Genomic DNA, 16,679 nt, shown 5'->3' with positions numbered 1-16,679 from the left:
CAACTGCTGTCAGGAACATGAAGAAAAAAAAGGCCTTGAAAAGACAGAACTCAAATGTTAAAAGAAGGTTGGTACTCACACAAAGAAAAACCTTGTACACACATGATCTGTGTTGGGAACTACCCAAATCTCTCCATGTTTGTGCAGATCGGATGAGGTTATCACTGTAAAGGAAAGAATAAATTCCATAGTGATCAAAATGTGTCTGAAAGATACCATTTTAAAACATCTGCTCTTTTTACACACTTTGCATAGCTTTGTGCAAATTTTGGTTCCCAGTGTATGCCTGTGGCCAAGTGTAGTCTTCAAGTTGTCTGTTGGTAAAAGAAGGGCATGAACAAGGTTCATCTTTCCAAAATACATTATTCTTTCCATAAAGCACAAATGCTGGATGTATGGGAGCAAGTCCTTAACTCACTGACTTTAAACAAAAGTTGGCTTTTATGATCATTTGGCACTTTACATAATTAAAGTTCTTAGAAGGGCCAAGGCCTGCTCTGCAGACCAGTAAAGAGGAAAAGAAAAAGTACATGTATTAAACACTGATTTAAGAAGCACATAGGGTTGTTAAGAAGGATTTCAGTCAACTTATGCCCTTGGCACACACATGCCTGTGTTAGATGGTGGCTGAGCCAATTCTGAGGTATGAAAGACAACACCTGAAACTGAGCTGGCAAAGATTAGTGATTTGCTGTAATACTAAATATCTTTTAAAAGGCAAAATTATAATCAAAGAGATGGTGAATCCCACCAACACTTGCTCAATGTTTAGAAAACAGCAATGTTAAGCTGTTTAGTGGTGTAATAAGATCAAACATGTAGAATCTTCGCCATGAATCTTTGCTTTAAAAAAAAAAAAAAAAAAAGAAGATTCAAAAAATAATAATATGTATTTTAAGTAGTGGCATAAAAGTAGCTTGAATCTTGAAATAACATCTTTGACACAGTGTCTTAGTTTTAACTTTTTAAAATAAACAAATGCTGAAAATGGATGGCAAGTTGAGTTCAATATAATTTCTTTCTGTTTGGCCTGTGGTACTCATTATCAATTGTTCTTATTCAAAGAATAGGCAAGTCACTCATGAATAATGGTAATCATAAGCAATGGATTTTTAACTTTAAAAAAATGCTGAAGCACTCCAGAAGAACAAGTCAGTTGTCACATGAAAAACAAATTTGCTCAAGCAGTTAAAAATCATTTGCAAATTCAGTATGAAAACTGTTGTTTTTCAGAATTAAGTGCTTTATATATTCACCGAAAGCTTAAATCACAGTTTCAAATGAAGAACCTTGCTGGGCAGACCAGATGATCAGTCACTGTACAGTCAATAGGAAGACCTTTACTCTGAGGCCCCACCCCTGGAGGTGTTCAGGGCTGGGCTGCACTGGGCCCTGGGTAGCCTGAGCTGGTGGGGGAAAGCCCTGATTATGGCAAGTGAACTGGGTAGACCTGAAATTGCCTTCCAACCTAAGCCATTCTATGACTTATGTGGTATGATTATTACATAAAAATTCAGCATGTACTACACTTCCTGTTTGAAGAAGGAAATATTTTCAACAGAAATACAAAGGTCAGTTGCTAACAAGTACTCATATGCATACCAATTGTTCATTACTGAAAACCAACCAATACTGGAACTAAAGGTCACACTGATTTACATTCAGTATAACTGTGCTCACGACCAGAACAGCTTTTTAAGGGCTTTCAGCTTACCTTCACATAAGGCTATGCATTTTAAGTTACGGCTTTGCAAAAATTGTGACTGTTGTCCTTTCTTCTGTGACTGAGATGTAAAAACATGAGAAAACTTAATTATTGCTGTAAGACAAACAGTGGTAAAGTAGCAAAGGGGAGAGCAGCTATTTTCAATGATTTATTCATAAATAAAGATAGTCTTTCTCTAACATTTCTGCTTTATTTCTAAATGTAAATGAATTTCTAAAACTTTCATAAGAGGGGATTATTGTAGGAAAAGTTTGATTTCCTTTATCCAGAAAGAAAAATTCCTTATTACAAAAGGATGAATTTTACTGATAAATACTGATTACAGAATCAATCTTACCAATAAGCAAACTGACAGAAGAAAAACAACAACAAAAACATCAATATAAAAATCGAAGTGATTTAATCATTGATTCGTCAGCCATTCAATTTATTTTCATGCTTTACTGGTCACCTAAGATCCAAGGGGTTCTGCCCTTGCATACCAGTTTCTACCTAAAGCCAGATTATTCTGTAGTTTTTGTGTGGCAGATGTCATATTTCTTTCTCAAAATTGAGTCCTACATGTAATTTCTACAAGTGTGCTTTAAATAAAGTATGATTCTAAAGGTTCAGTATTAGAAATTAAAAAAAACACAAAAACAAACAAACAAAAACCACAAACACACCCAAACTCTGACCAGCTATCAGTGAACCATAGTTCAGTACCATAGTTCAGTAGAAATTCCAGAGCTTAGGGAGCAAAGGCTTGTTGAACGTCATAATGATATCAGTGCTTTGTTTTCATTCTCTACCCAAATTCTTCTATTTGGAAAAGAAAAGCACTGGGACCTGTAGTATAGTCTATAAATTCTTAGAGCAGTTGGGTTGTATTTGATGAGTGCAGTACTTGGACTTCTGGATTTCATTTAATAAAACCATCAGCTTTCACAACAGAAATACCGACTTCTTTTCAAATATCAGATTCCCAACATAAAACCATAAATCTTCCAGAGATGATTGATATACTACTGTACCTGTGATGTGTTGCTGCCCTTACTGCTTGAAGCTGGTTCATCTTTAGCTGACACCTTCTGCTGCTTCTTGTTCATCCCTAAGATACAAAATTAATGTAAAGTACTCTGGCACATAAATACAACTATAAGCAGAGTTAAATATGGATAATGCAACAGGTGTCACAGTCAAAATTACAGTCCTTTGTATTGCAGGCAGAGACCTAGTTAACTATGCCAGAAAATAATTCAGTTTAATCTTGTAAATTACCCATATATCTGCATATGTTGCAAAGACATTAAGAAAGCCAAGTTAGCACTAAGAAGGTATGAACACAGATAAACATTATCACAAATGACACTGAATTCAGCTCATGAATGTTCTTAGGTGGTTTCTTAACAGACTGCATTTTAACATGTTTCAACTTAACAGAACCTACTGAAGCTGAAGTAACAGTTTCATTCACTGAGAGTAAGACAGCAAAACCCTACCTTAGATGAACATCAGATGCTCATCTAGAACATTTTATTTAGTTCTAGTAAGAGTCTAAATAATGTTCAGTAGTACTTAATTTATTTAAAGGTAGTTTTGAAGTCTGCCTAGGTTAAATCATATACAGGTGAATCTGTTAAAGTATTGGTTGCCCAATTTGGATCCAATTTCCTTCTCAGTTATTTCAACACTTATATTTGCGCCTTAGATTTCATTTATATTTTTTTTGGTAGTTTATATAACTTTCCTATATGGTACATCATTGTAGGCTTCCTTTAGTTTCCGCTGCTCCATATTTGTTGACAATTTTCAAATACACATCAGATTATGTTGAACTTTAAGCCTGTGGAGTACTAAGGAGTGTAGGGTCCTCCATGCTTTTTTAGTGTTATAAAGTTTTACATATTTTAATTAATATTACATACTAAATATGTACACAAGTTTCTTTTCTGGAAGAGACTAGATGGAAGGCATCAAAAAAAGGCAGAGAGAGGAGAAAAATATTGAAATTCACAGAACAATGCTGTACAGAAAAAAAAAGTCATTTTCTTTCAAGGCCAGCTGGATGTGGCTCTGGGCAGCCTGGTCTGGTGGTTGGCGACCCTGTACAGAGCAGGAGGGTTGGAACTTGATGATCACTGTAGTCCTTTTCAACCCAGGCCATTCTGTGATTCTATGATGACATCAGGAATCATAACTAACATTTTCAGGATTACATTTACCTATATGCAGACAAACTCACATTCAACTATACCAACAGTTTTACATGGGATGAAATGGTAAACACAAGGTGGGAAAAGAAAGAAGTCACAGCATTTTAAAATCTTCACAAAGGTTTCTTAATATAGACATTGGTATACAATGTACCTGTTATGCTTCTACTTATGATTCTAAGGTGGAAAGCTCTGCATGGTTTACTTTTGAATTCACCAGTGGGACAGATTTGTCCCCTTCTGTTCTAACACTAAAATGAACACATGGTATGTTATTTTCTATGTCTTAAACATATACAGGAACAGTCTTAAACACATACAGCTGAACATGTGTGTTGACGATATTTTTTGGGTCAGGTAAGATCCTACAAGCGTATAAATCAATAATAATAGATGAACTTAGGTTTGATACTGACAAAAAAAACCAAATAAATCACTACAATGGATTTCCATTACACACATCACCTTTAGTTACTACCCATCTCAAGGAGAGCTTCAAGACATTCATCACCTTAAAAATGAGGACAGGTATTTAATAAGGGAAATCTAATCAATTCAAAAAAGAGAAAATCTAATCTTGGACTAACAAATTTACTACACACCAAATTTACTACAGTATCATAAAAAGCAAAACTACTAAGAAAAGCAACAGACTGAGATATACTCCTATGTCTCAACTCTAGAGTGATTTATAAATATCACCTGAGTAACCAAATGATATGCTTGACAATGGACTAAGGTAGATTCCACTTCCAAACATTGCACCATGGAGCTGAAAGAGAGAACAGAACAATTGTTTAGCATCTGGATAAAAAAATACTGATATGCACAAGTCTTGATGTAGATGAGTATCCATCCATTTGCATTAATTTACTGACTGGCAGTAAATGGTTTTTTAAGTCAAATCAAAAAAACAAACAAACAAAAACACACACAAAAAACCCCAAACAAACAAACAAACAAAACTAAGAAAAAAATGCAATGAATATAAAACTAAAATACCACATATTATAGAAACAGTGTTCAAGGGTGCAGAGATAATCTTAGGCAGACTTTCTTTGTGAATCACTCTTGGAGGAACTAAATCCAGAAGGTGTTTCCAAACTATGCCTGCTGTACTGGGTATACAAGTAATCTAGCAATAGCTATTTTTTCCCCCGTAAGTTAAGAAATAAAGAAACTGTGAAGACAGTGCTTATTTGACGATAAATAAATAAATAAATAATAATTTTTTAGATTTGCCTGAGCACTGGAGGAATGATTTCGACCAAGCTTTTGCATAAGCTTATTCAGCCATGCATATCCCATCACTTCAGGACAGTGCTTCAGCCACAGAGTTATATGTCTGAAGGTGAGAGGAAAGGGAAGACTTTTCTTCACCAGCATAACTTGTGTGGCTCAAGTCACAGTGCTTGGGCTAAGCAAAAAGAGAAGCACACCTTATTAGCCATTTTCTTCTCATGTAAGTGGGAAGTACAGTTTCTACTGTTCCTCCAGGCTCTGACTGCCTTAAGTAGATAAGCCACAAAAAGTAGCTGTTGCAGCCCACGTGAAAAAGCAGAGCATTTCCTACACATAGATGTTATGATCACTGGGCTTCAGAGTTACTCTCACCCTTATTTCTTTCCTCTGACCCCACAGTATTTACACTATGTCTGCAATGTACCAGAGCTCCCATTGGTATGCACAGTCATGCCTTCACTCCTCCAGACTGTACAGTGTTGTACAGGATCCCTGGTGAGCAGATACTTTTCCTGACTGGTTGGTATTGGGATAAACAGAATGAACTGGATTAATGATATAGCTTAGTCATGTGAGGGATCTAAAAATGATGATGTATGTAAAACAGATTTGAATAAACTGTTTTCTCCTCTTCTGAATATCTTAAGCATGAACAAACAAAAAGCACAAACAAAAGGGTTTACTCTGGTGAATTTCTGAGTGCAAGTTGTGCTTTCTTTGTGATGTATATTTCAAAGATACTAATAAAAACACCCAAACAACTAAAAGGAATAGCAGAAATTGCCAGTCCCTTTTTCAGTGTCTCTTGCTGCCTAATCTTCAGTCAGCACCCTTAGATCTCCCTCCAGAGTATCAGAATCTTGGATTCATCTCTGGGGAACACCTGCCCAAACCCTACTTAAAACACACTGAATCACATTCCTCTGGTCCCTCTCGTACTGCCTACATCTCCCTGCAGTAGTGGTCTCCTCATGGTTCAGCCTAAAAAATCAAAGTGAAGTTTTCTCCATAGATCCTTCCTTGCCAGTATACTCATATTTCCTTCCCAAGAAAATCAGAGGAGTGAAGAAGACACTGTAAACTTGACATCTGTAAATTCAGTGTGCTTTGGGATACTATAATAAAGGCACAAATTCTAATCTTTGAGACTGCTTTTAAGCAGTACAGAGTTCAGCCTCGTGGAGGTGCTGCTGTGCAATGTAAAAATGAAACACAGATTCCACAGGTAAATTTTTTTAAAGTCATTTGAGCAGACAAATTATTTAATTACTTCATAGAATTACCTTTTCAATTTGCCACCAATATGTCTACCAGAAATACACCTGTTGAAAATTCATCTGATTTCAATATATAATTAAACAGGTACAGGCTAGCTGAGTTCTATTTAGACTATTCACCTGCAGCCTCGTATTGGAAGCAACAACTAAGCCGTTTCTCAGGATGGAATGCCAATTTTCAATGTGTGAACCACTGAAAAAGTAAAAGAGAAAGTGTTAAAACCTACAGTGTAAAATTCAAAATGAAATCATTAATCCTATAAAACAGTACATTCACAGCTGCAAATCTCAAATGGCAAGAAGAAAAAAAAAAAAAAAAAAAAAAAAAAGACTGTGTGGCATTTTGGAAACCTTTGTTTAATACAAACATATGGACTCACTGAAATGCAAAGGTACTTCCATAAAGGTTTTTAGCAGCTCGGAAATTGGATTCTTTGGCTGGTGGACTGCTGAGAAGCAGGAACTGGTGGGGAGTGTGCATAAACTTTAGTTGCTGCAAAATATAATAGTGCATATGTGAAAAGAAGTTGATGAACACAATAGCATTGTATTTCCAGAATGGTAGTTCTTAATATAACAAGTTGTTTTGCACATTATCTGACTATATTTATATAGCAAGAGCTAAGTTGAAACTGGTCTCATTACCATAGCTTTCATCTGAAATCAAACATAAAAGCAGTCTTTGGTTTATGAAACATACGGAAGTATCTGAAACAGATTTCAGCCTACTATGACTCTAGTAAAGTAATTAAATTGCACAACTTTTCATGGCATTTTGATCAAAGTTGTCTTTGAATTAAGGTTCAGATTTGAAAGACTGCAGATTACTACACCCTTACTCAGAGCATCAGAGCCACACTCAGAAACGAATCTCAGCACCACACCTATAAAATGTCAGAGCTGTGTTGTTTTTATAGCATGCTCATATGTGGTTCTCCTGGTGGATGTGGTTTGCCTGCACTGTTTTTCATACAATTTTGTATCTGTTATTCTAAATGGCAATGGCAATACTCTATGAGGTAACAAAGGTAGTGAAGTTCTCATCCAATCTCAGATTACTGCAAGATAGACAATTGTATTTGAGCTACTCATCTAAAATAGACCTTTTCTGACTATAAATTGTTTGACCTGTTTTAGATATTCACAATATGGTGCTATGAGTCATAACCCAAAACTGCCTGTTTCTCTCCACTGTCTTATTAATGGAGACACATGGACATCTAGATTTGGCCAGGACTCTCATTTATGCTAATGTGAGCCATGAGAAATGAGAATATAACCCACAGACACTTACCCTATTCACTGGTAGCTTCACAATATGTGATCTGTTACTAGAAATAACCCTAAAAGAAGAAACAATTATATGCACTAGATATGACAAACAAGCAGAACTTTCTCTCTAAAAAATGTAATGCATAGCCATAACAAAACATGAAGCTGCAGGTTTTTGAACCTATCAGATTAAAGCAGACTGTATCTTGGCTACAAAGTCAGATTTGAAGCTGTAAAATAAGATAGAGTCTTTCTACTGTTTTTAGACATTCCTGGTGAGATCCAGAAACAGTTCAGGAACAAAGCACATGCAAATGTTAACTCTGGCATTAATTCTTAGGGTGAGCTTATGGGAAATTAAACTGGTGAAGCGCTTATTCATTCATCTTGGTAAGTCAATAATTATCATGCCACGTGAGTCAATTTTTTACCATTGTAGAAGAGGATGTGCAAGTGGGTCTTGTTTATCCATCTGCTTCTTTATTTCCAAGTAAGGTGCCTAGAAAACAGTAATTACATTCTTTATGCTGGTTGAAATCATAAAATTAAATTTTACATGATACATTGTCTGTGACTTCATCTATTAAAATGCATACATAGGACTCATTATTAGGCTTAAATCACAGCTTTAGTGACATTTAGCATTGTACAGTTATAAACGTGTTTTGACAACAGGAAGAATTAATAAAGCAATTATTTTCCCTGGAGTAAAATAATAAGCATATAATTAGCATCAAAAAGAGTATATTATAAAAAACATCGGTGATCTCAGGGACAACAACAGAACATATGCACTAACATTCAGCTCTTGGACCAATAAAATGGATGGAGATATCACAAAATCAAGTTTGTCAAAGTACCATAAAATCCCAAGTTAATCTACTTTTTTTTTTTCCTCATCTGTTTCATGAAAAAAAGCTGTCAAAGTAAAATACTGTTAGAAGCGAAAATTGGCCTGAAAATTTCTTGATTTCTATCACAGTGCAAAGTACTCATTTAAAAACCTTCAGTCCAATAATTACTTTAATGTTCAAAGAAGTAAAATGTTGTTTACTTTAACAGATATTACATAAACTAACAAAAATACCTAAATTTTCAATATGTTTTACTGCTTTCTCTACCTCATTCTGCATTTCATATTCCCAAAGTACTTTACAAATACATACAAAGAATGATTTATAAAACCTTGTGAAATTACATTTATAAAATAGTTGGAAAAGCAAGATGTATGTGAGAGATTTCAATAAGCAGTTATACTGAGAAGGCCTGTTTGGGAAATGAACTGTTACAGTAAATATAAGAACAGCTATCAGATCCTGTCCTACTGTGAATATTGAGAAATCGTATGGTATTGAACCCAAGAGACCCAATCTTCCTAGTCTCCAGCCATACTCAGCTGAACAAGTGTTTTGTTGTAACAGAAATAAAGCTATAATTCAGAGCATCATCACAAAATCAATTTCTTTTGCTTTGGAAACAAAGAGACACAGTTTGATATTCCCAGAAATACAGCAGTTGGTGATTGTCTTGTTATTAACTCACAATCTGCTGTTATCTCTTATTTAAACTTCAAAAGACTTGAACCTTTATCACTTTAATTTAATTGCCAATATGGATACTGTAGTTTGATATTTTTAGCACACATTTTAGCCCTACAAGAAAGGACTCATCCTATCACCTTCCCCACCCATCAGACCTTATATAAATATCCTCCTAGTTCTAGAAATAGCTGTTATGTTATGTAAACATTTTAAAACTCACCTGTGTCATCTCTCTAATAGAAGTTATACTATCCAACGCTTTCATGACTCGGTCATAATTCTTTTTCTGATGTAAATAAAATAAGAAAATACATTAAGACTATTGGTCTTTAGTTGTACAAAACCCTCAATTTTTTGAGTCTGTATAAAATCAAAGTTAGGATGAATGTTCAGCAAACCAATCCTCCTGTATTTTTAAGTAAGCCTCTTTCCACCTTATTCACACACAGCCTTTTTCATTCATAGGCCAGGAAAATTCCAGAAAAAAAAAAAAAAAAAAAAAAAGAAAGAAAGAAAAAAAGCATGATGAAAGTTTCTCCCAAACATTCAACAATGTAACTCACTTAAAAGAGCTGGTCACTTTTAAAACAAATATTTCACAGAATCACAGAATTGTAGGGTTGAAGGGACCTCTAGAGATCATTGAGTCCAACCCCCTGCCAAAGCAGGCTCCCTACACCATGTCACACAGGTAGGCGTCCAGGGGGTCTTGAATATCTCCAGAGAAAGGAGACTCACCACCTCCCTGGGCAGCCTGTTCCAGTGCTCCGTCACCCTCACTGTAAAGAAGTTCTTCCGCACATTTGTGCAGAACTTCCTTATGCTGTACTTTCATCCCATTACCCCTAGTCCTATTCCCACGCACTACTGAAAAGAGACCAGCCCCACCACTATGGCTCCCACAGCCTCAGGTATTTATAAACCTGGTCAAGTCCCCTCTCAGCCTTCTTTTTCAAGGCTAAACAGACCCCAGTTCCCTAAGTCTCTCCTCATGGGGAGATGGCGCCAGGCCCTTCACCATCTTAGTGCCCTCCGCTGGACTCTTTCCAAGAGATCCCTGTCTTTTTTGTACTGGGGAGCCAGAACTGGACACAATATTCCAGATGAGGCCTCACGCAGGCAGAAGTAGAGGGAGGATCACCTCCTTCGACCTGCTGGACACACTTTTTTAATACATCCCAATATTTGTAGCTGCATGGAGGCTCTGCCAGTTATTCAGATAATGTGCTGCTATTAAGCACACAATTAACAAACAACTGCTAAATAAGCAGATGTATTTACTTTGCCAACAGCTCTATAAAACATCAGAAGTTGTTCAGTTGTCCTTCTGCTCTGCCCTGCCTCACTCTGACCTTTGCCTACATTCTGCCTGGGAACAACAGGCTCCTCTATCTTTTCTGAGCGGAGGAGCACTTCATCAACCGATGGGCCACATCACCTTTGGGAATCACACTTTATTTTTACTTATCTTTGGGTCTTGCCAGTTCCTGCTTGGGGGCTTTCACCTCATTCACACTGGCAAGAAGGTGGGAGGAGACAGTGTGGACCACACCGCCTTGGGTTCTCTCTGCTCCTCTCCCATCACAGCTGTGATGAACTGAATTTTGGACTAGATTATCTTATAGGCCTTTTACATTTTCCAACCTTCAATGATTCTGTGATGATCTTTCACCTTCCTTATACCACCTTACACCCTTGCCCTGCCCAGGTTACCTTATCAGTCTCTTTGGCAATTCTTCATTCCTGTGCACTACAGACCATATTCACCCCTTCCTTTGAGGAATAACCACTGCTAGCTGACCATTGTTCAGAAAGTGAAATGCGTCCCCATATGGGACATCCAAAGTCCCCATTTACACATTTGAGGAAGGCTGAGGTGATCTATAATGGGTTCACAGCTTTCCTAGGCCTCCCCCGTAAGGCAGCATTTGCATCTTGAGGATCAAACAATTCTAAATTTGACAGTCGTACCAAATTCTATTCTTGTGTCCAACATCTGACAAAACTCAGTTTAAGGACAACAGTTTGCAGCGGGAAAGTGAGATGTAATAACCACTTCATGAATAACAACATAGACTAAAAATCTCTGTCGCCTACATCTCCTAAAAGCAGCCTTTCTCTGCGCCTAATGTGTACATTGAAAGAAAGACACACACACACACACACACACAAAACAACAAACCCAACAACAACTTCTCATCTACAATTTGTATCTTAAAATAAGCTTTTGGCTACAAGACTTCATAACTTTAAATGAACTTGCAGTTTATTCACAGACACCTTCTCAGAGACAACTCCAATGTACAGACTACTGGAAACAATTACATGCTTACACTGTATGCTTGATTTATATTTTTCTAGTAAAGAACTCTCTGGAATAAGGCTTGCTTTGAAACCTAAGGAATGATTAAAACCAAATTATGAAATAATCAAAGATAACTACTTACCCTGGGGTTAAAGGCCAGCATCTGAGGATCATTAGGATCAACTACAGAAGGATATGGCTCAAAAATAACAACTTTCCTAGGTGACTCTAATGCAGACCGACACATTGATACCAGTAGATCAACTACCTAGAGATGAAGAAAAAAGAATTATTTAATATATGTACTTTCATAGTTTATCATCCAGTCTGCTTTATTCTATACATTCTAGAAATATCCTATTCCGCTACTAATTATATCACCCAAACCATGCCTTGGACAGGAAATAAGTAAGACTGCCATTCTTCCACTGACCTCAAAAGGCTTTGGGTCTAAACCAGGTATATTATTCTGGGTACATTAGTAAGACCAGCATCTGGTCTTAAATGTACCAGATACAGTCTTTATAGTCCTGCTTTCTCTTCTATTCATGCGCTGATAACCTGAACTGAATTCATTCTTTGGGGAAATGAAGTTGGGCTGGATCTCTGTAGCCTTGTGTAGTAGACATAAATGAAGAATGCTGCTCAAGAAAGGAAGGGTTTGAGAATTTGTACCACTGCCTTCTGTTCTTCTGAATACTGTAATCATGGAAACACTAGTAAACACTGCTTCTGCTAAATCCAGAACAGTGCTGTGATTTAAAAGTCATTCGCACAACTCCCACTGGGAATCCAGTTCTTTTTTTCTTTCTGTAATACTTAACTATAACATCCCTTTTTACTGTAAGAGCATGTGTGTAATGTGTACACAGGCATGCATTCACATATGTCCATGCAGGTACATACACAATTTGTGATTTAAGTGTTTCAAAATTAGTAACTCAGAAGTTAAAATCAGACCGCAGCAAAACAGAAGCAGAGGCTTTCTGGCAGCTATGAAACCTAAGTCCAACTCATAATGAAATTCAAGGTTGCTACCTAAAAATGTATCTGCAAATAGGCTCATTTCCCCTGGTTTCCCTGTGACTTCTGAAAACATCCCTCTGTAAAAAAGGACTTTTCCATGACAGAAACAAGAAGCCAAGATGAGTCATATTTAGTAGGCAACCCCAGTTCCTCCCACAGTCCCAGACGGATCAGGTCTCATTTCACAGCTCAAGCCATTCTAGGAGTTATTATATGTCTGCATTGTATCTGATCATTTGGAGGAAATAAAAATGATGGCCCTTTAGAGAAGAGTGAAAATAAGAATCATAAAGGGAGGAAAAAGGAACTCTGCTTCAGTGAGTCATACTGTCACCTTTCTCCTCCTCTGCTCCTTTACTGTGAATGAACAGTTTTCTCTGTTTTAAAATATCTCAAGTATATTAAAAAATGAAGCAATTTAAATAATCATTCCTTTCTCTATGCTATTCCAATATCTTTTCAGTTTATAGTAGCTACAAGTGTGATGGATGTTTCAAAATGGGTCATCTGTATTAGTATTTTCAAAGGAGAATGGAAGTCTTTATACACAACCAGGTCAGGCAACTAGGCCTGCAACTGTGTAAATGTATTACCATGAAACTGAGCCAGAGTTCATACACCTTGCTTCTCACAGGCACTCAGTTGCTTTCAGTTGCAAAACATTAATAGTGAAGAGTTGTCTTAGCCGCCAAACACAGTGAAGCAAAGTTGTCGTGCACTGTTACTTGCACAGTAGGCCATTGTCCTAAAATTGGCACAGCTCTTACAGGTTCTACAGCATCCTAAACCCTTCATTAAAACAACTATTGACTTCTGTCTTATCTCCCACCACGATACTGTTAGATTGCTTTAACCTGGGGGAACACTTTATACATTAGTCTTAATTAATCCTGTGATTTCCTTTGAGACCACTGCTTTGAGATGATGGAACACAAAGTAGATAAAACCTGAAGATAAGTCTAAATAAAAAGTTATAATGCAAGTTCACGTATGTGTTCCCTGGTAATAGGAAGTACTGTGGATTGAGTAAAAATCCACAATTCCAGGCCCAATCTTTCTCTTGCTTAACAGTGAGTAATGAAGAACCTAAGTTAGGATTTAAATACTTTCAATGAGGAAAAAGTTATGTTTAGTGATGACAAGATCTCTCATATTATATTAGTATTTTACTGCCTCTCTCCATCAAGAATCTTTACAGGAAGTCCAAATTAACAAAAAGTCCGGCATTAAATTTTCAGGCATTTAGATCATAACTAAAATAAGGCAAGGTGGGTTCAGGCTTGAAAATGTTGTGAAGTACTGTCTCTTCTTACGAAGAAATCATCATAATATTGTGAGTGACAAAATGTCTACCTTAGGAAACTAGTTTGAAGCACAGCACAAAAATCAGAATTTGATTTCCAATTATGAGAATGTGCATTTAGGACCTTTCACTACACAGAATGGTTCGGAGACCTGGAGGAAGATTTGCCTGATGAAATATACTGGATATATACACAAGTCAGATGAGGCTCTTTTCATAATCCATGGAGGAAGTAACTGCTGTGCTAATAGTCTATGCTGTGATTCACACCACCCTAAACTAATGTCAAAAACAGCTGAAATGATTCAGACCCTAATAGTACTGAATTCTTTCTGCAAATAGGAAAAAGCTCAGCCAAATCAGATGCAGTGCACTGCATGTGATGATATCACTATGGTGAGACTCAGCAAAATTGAGTCAGCAAAGTCCAGTAAGACAATCAACAAAACCTTCTTCTACCTCTTTAAAGTACCATTATAAGCTGGAAAAAATTCAGCCCTCTTTGAAAAAGTAGATAAAGAGGTACACCATAACTACTGTAAACTAAAGTTAAATGGTGATTTGTAAACACAGCTTAAAATATTTTGTTTAAGGCATATTTAAAATAATGAAAGTCAAGTAATTACAAGGTAAAAATAAATTAAAAATTGAACTGAATAATTGAGTCAGGAAGGAAGACTATGTTAAATTTCTATTCCTGGAGAAGGGGAAAAAAAAAAATCCATGTAGCAACATCAGTAAGGACTTTCCCACTGTTATTTAATGATCAAAACAACAGATGCTCAGTGGATAGCTACATCCCAACACCATGAACAGGAAGTGGCTTATTAATTGCATGTGAGTAGTAATGGCTCATTAGGTGAAAATAAATGGGAATTATCTGCAGATGACAACGGCTGCCTTTATTAACAACCCAGGTGACCTAATTGAATGCAACAGAAGAAGAAAACAGGGTTACTCTAATTACATGGGAGAAAAACAATGGAAGCACCTCATTAGTAAAATTTGAAAATGTCATGCATAGAACAGTGTATTTACAGCTATAAGACTACACAAATAAATAATACTTACCAAAGAGCACAAGTCAAAATAAATTTTAAGAGGCTGAAAATGCACTGTACACTACAGACAATCAGACATGCAACAAGGATTAGGTAATTCTACCTGAGCCCCAGTAGCAATTTCATCAGCAGCTTCATTCATTACTCCCAGTGTTTGGAAAGCAAATACACAGAGCTCCCGTTCACAAACTGTGGGCTGCATAGAAGAAAAACATTAATTATATTTTTGTTCTAGTTTGGGGTTGTTGTTTTATCATGCAATGCCTACATCAGAGATCAAACATATTTAATGTTAACTCTGTTCTCCAGATATTAACTGCAACATTAGTTTCAAATTATAAGTACCTATCAATTATTCAGGAAAGCACATTTGAGAAGCATTTTAATAATCAGTAGAATAAGAGTTAAGAACTCTAAAACTCATAAGTATTCCAAAAGACTAAACTTGAATGAAACCCAAACATATTGCAACATCAAAGCTACAGTAACAGCATTCAAATGTGCTTCACACTGTTCTATCAGACTCAAAATGTTGTATGTATTAGAACTCACAGAGAACAAATCCAGAAACTAATGGTGGCACACCCACTTCATAAACACAGCTTTATTCTTTACAGCTTGTTATTCTGTTATTGAGAAGAGAATCAAAGATCTGATCCAGAAGAAAAAATCTTTAACAGACTCCATTTAACTTTGACCAATTTAGCAATTTATTTGTTAACTTCAAGAAAATGCATTATATTTTCATTGTATAAGCACTGTATTCAGGGAAAGCTACATTTTATTTTTACAAATAAAGGAGCACGAAGCCTCTTCTAAATATATACGTATTTTAAATCACACACACAAAAAAACTGCTACTGTTGAACCACTTTTCCTTATATTTCAACAATAAATAAATAAATAAATAGAATTTATTCACAGTTCCATCACAATGATTAAATAAAGAACATATTTAAAATTCTGCAAATCGAGTAAGACTTCAGCTTTCCACTTTCATGCAGCATATAAAACAGAAACAAAAAACCCCACAGCTTTAAGTAATGAAAATGGGTATTTCTTAATATGCTTTCTAATTGTTAGCAACCCTTACAGAAACTGTACATGCATTCATGGAAAAATAATTAGCAGATCAACTTTTTAAAGGCTCAAGTTATGAATCATATGGAGTGAATTGCAATAACCATTCATAATGAACAAACATTTGCAAGAAAAATCAATTAAAACTTTCCTTAAAAATGACTTCAATAAACTCAACTTATTACAATGCTGAAAACAAGCAAACAATATTTTTGCATGCTATTTGCTTGAAATTACGTTATTATATCCTAAATCACTGACACTTATATATTATCTCTAGAAGACACTACCGGACTTTTGTAATTAAGATCTGAGTCTAGATATCATGATCATCACTAGAGTGATTCACAACATTATGCCAGTATGCACTGAAGTTCAAGTCAATGCCTCTAAGATGCCCTTGCAGGGAAAGAAAAGTATCAAGCACATAAAAACATAAAATGTAGCTGATTTCTGTCTTAGGAAAAACCTCCATCAGTAATAAGCATACTGCTGTATTTGTAGTCACTTGTTTCATAGCCGTTAAAATATGCATTTGTTCATTTTCAAAGATTCTAGACTTCAATAAACATCTGAAATGTACTGCATTGACATATTCCCACATCAATTGCTTTACAAGAGCTATCATCTTTCAAGTCTAATAGAGTGTCA

The 16,679-nt window shown here is 36.0% G+C and overlaps 1 protein-coding gene across 2 annotated transcripts in view; it reads right to left on the bottom strand.

Annotated features, from left to right (window-relative positions):
* Positions 1-16,679, bottom strand: part of PARP8 (poly(ADP-ribose) polymerase family member 8) — a 114,031-nt gene that overhangs the window by 6,219 nt on the left and 91,133 nt on the right. For both annotated transcript variants that reach the window (XM_015848681.2, XM_015848682.2), the window contains exons 15-25: positions 15,052-15,144; positions 11,701-11,826; positions 9,474-9,539; positions 8,144-8,211; positions 7,735-7,783; positions 6,821-6,933; positions 6,561-6,633; positions 4,624-4,693; positions 2,740-2,816; positions 1,715-1,784; positions 80-164 (exon numbers count right to left, since the gene is read on the bottom strand). In XM_015848681.2, the coding sequence (XP_015704167.1) occupies positions 80-164; positions 1,715-1,784; positions 2,740-2,816; positions 4,624-4,693; positions 6,561-6,633; positions 6,821-6,933; positions 7,735-7,783; positions 8,144-8,211; positions 9,474-9,539; positions 11,701-11,826; positions 15,052-15,144 (890 nt within the window). The remainder of the gene's footprint in view (positions 1-79; positions 165-1,714; positions 1,785-2,739; positions 2,817-4,623; positions 4,694-6,560; positions 6,634-6,820; positions 6,934-7,734; positions 7,784-8,143; positions 8,212-9,473; positions 9,540-11,700; positions 11,827-15,051; positions 15,145-16,679) is intronic.

Source organism: Coturnix japonica, chromosome Z (assembly GCF_001577835.2).
Source record: "Coturnix japonica isolate 7356 chromosome Z, Coturnix japonica 2.1, whole genome shotgun sequence".
Lineage (NCBI taxonomy): Eukaryota > Metazoa > Chordata > Aves > Galliformes > Phasianidae > Coturnix > Coturnix japonica.
This window is presented reverse-complemented; position numbering and strand designations above follow the sequence as displayed.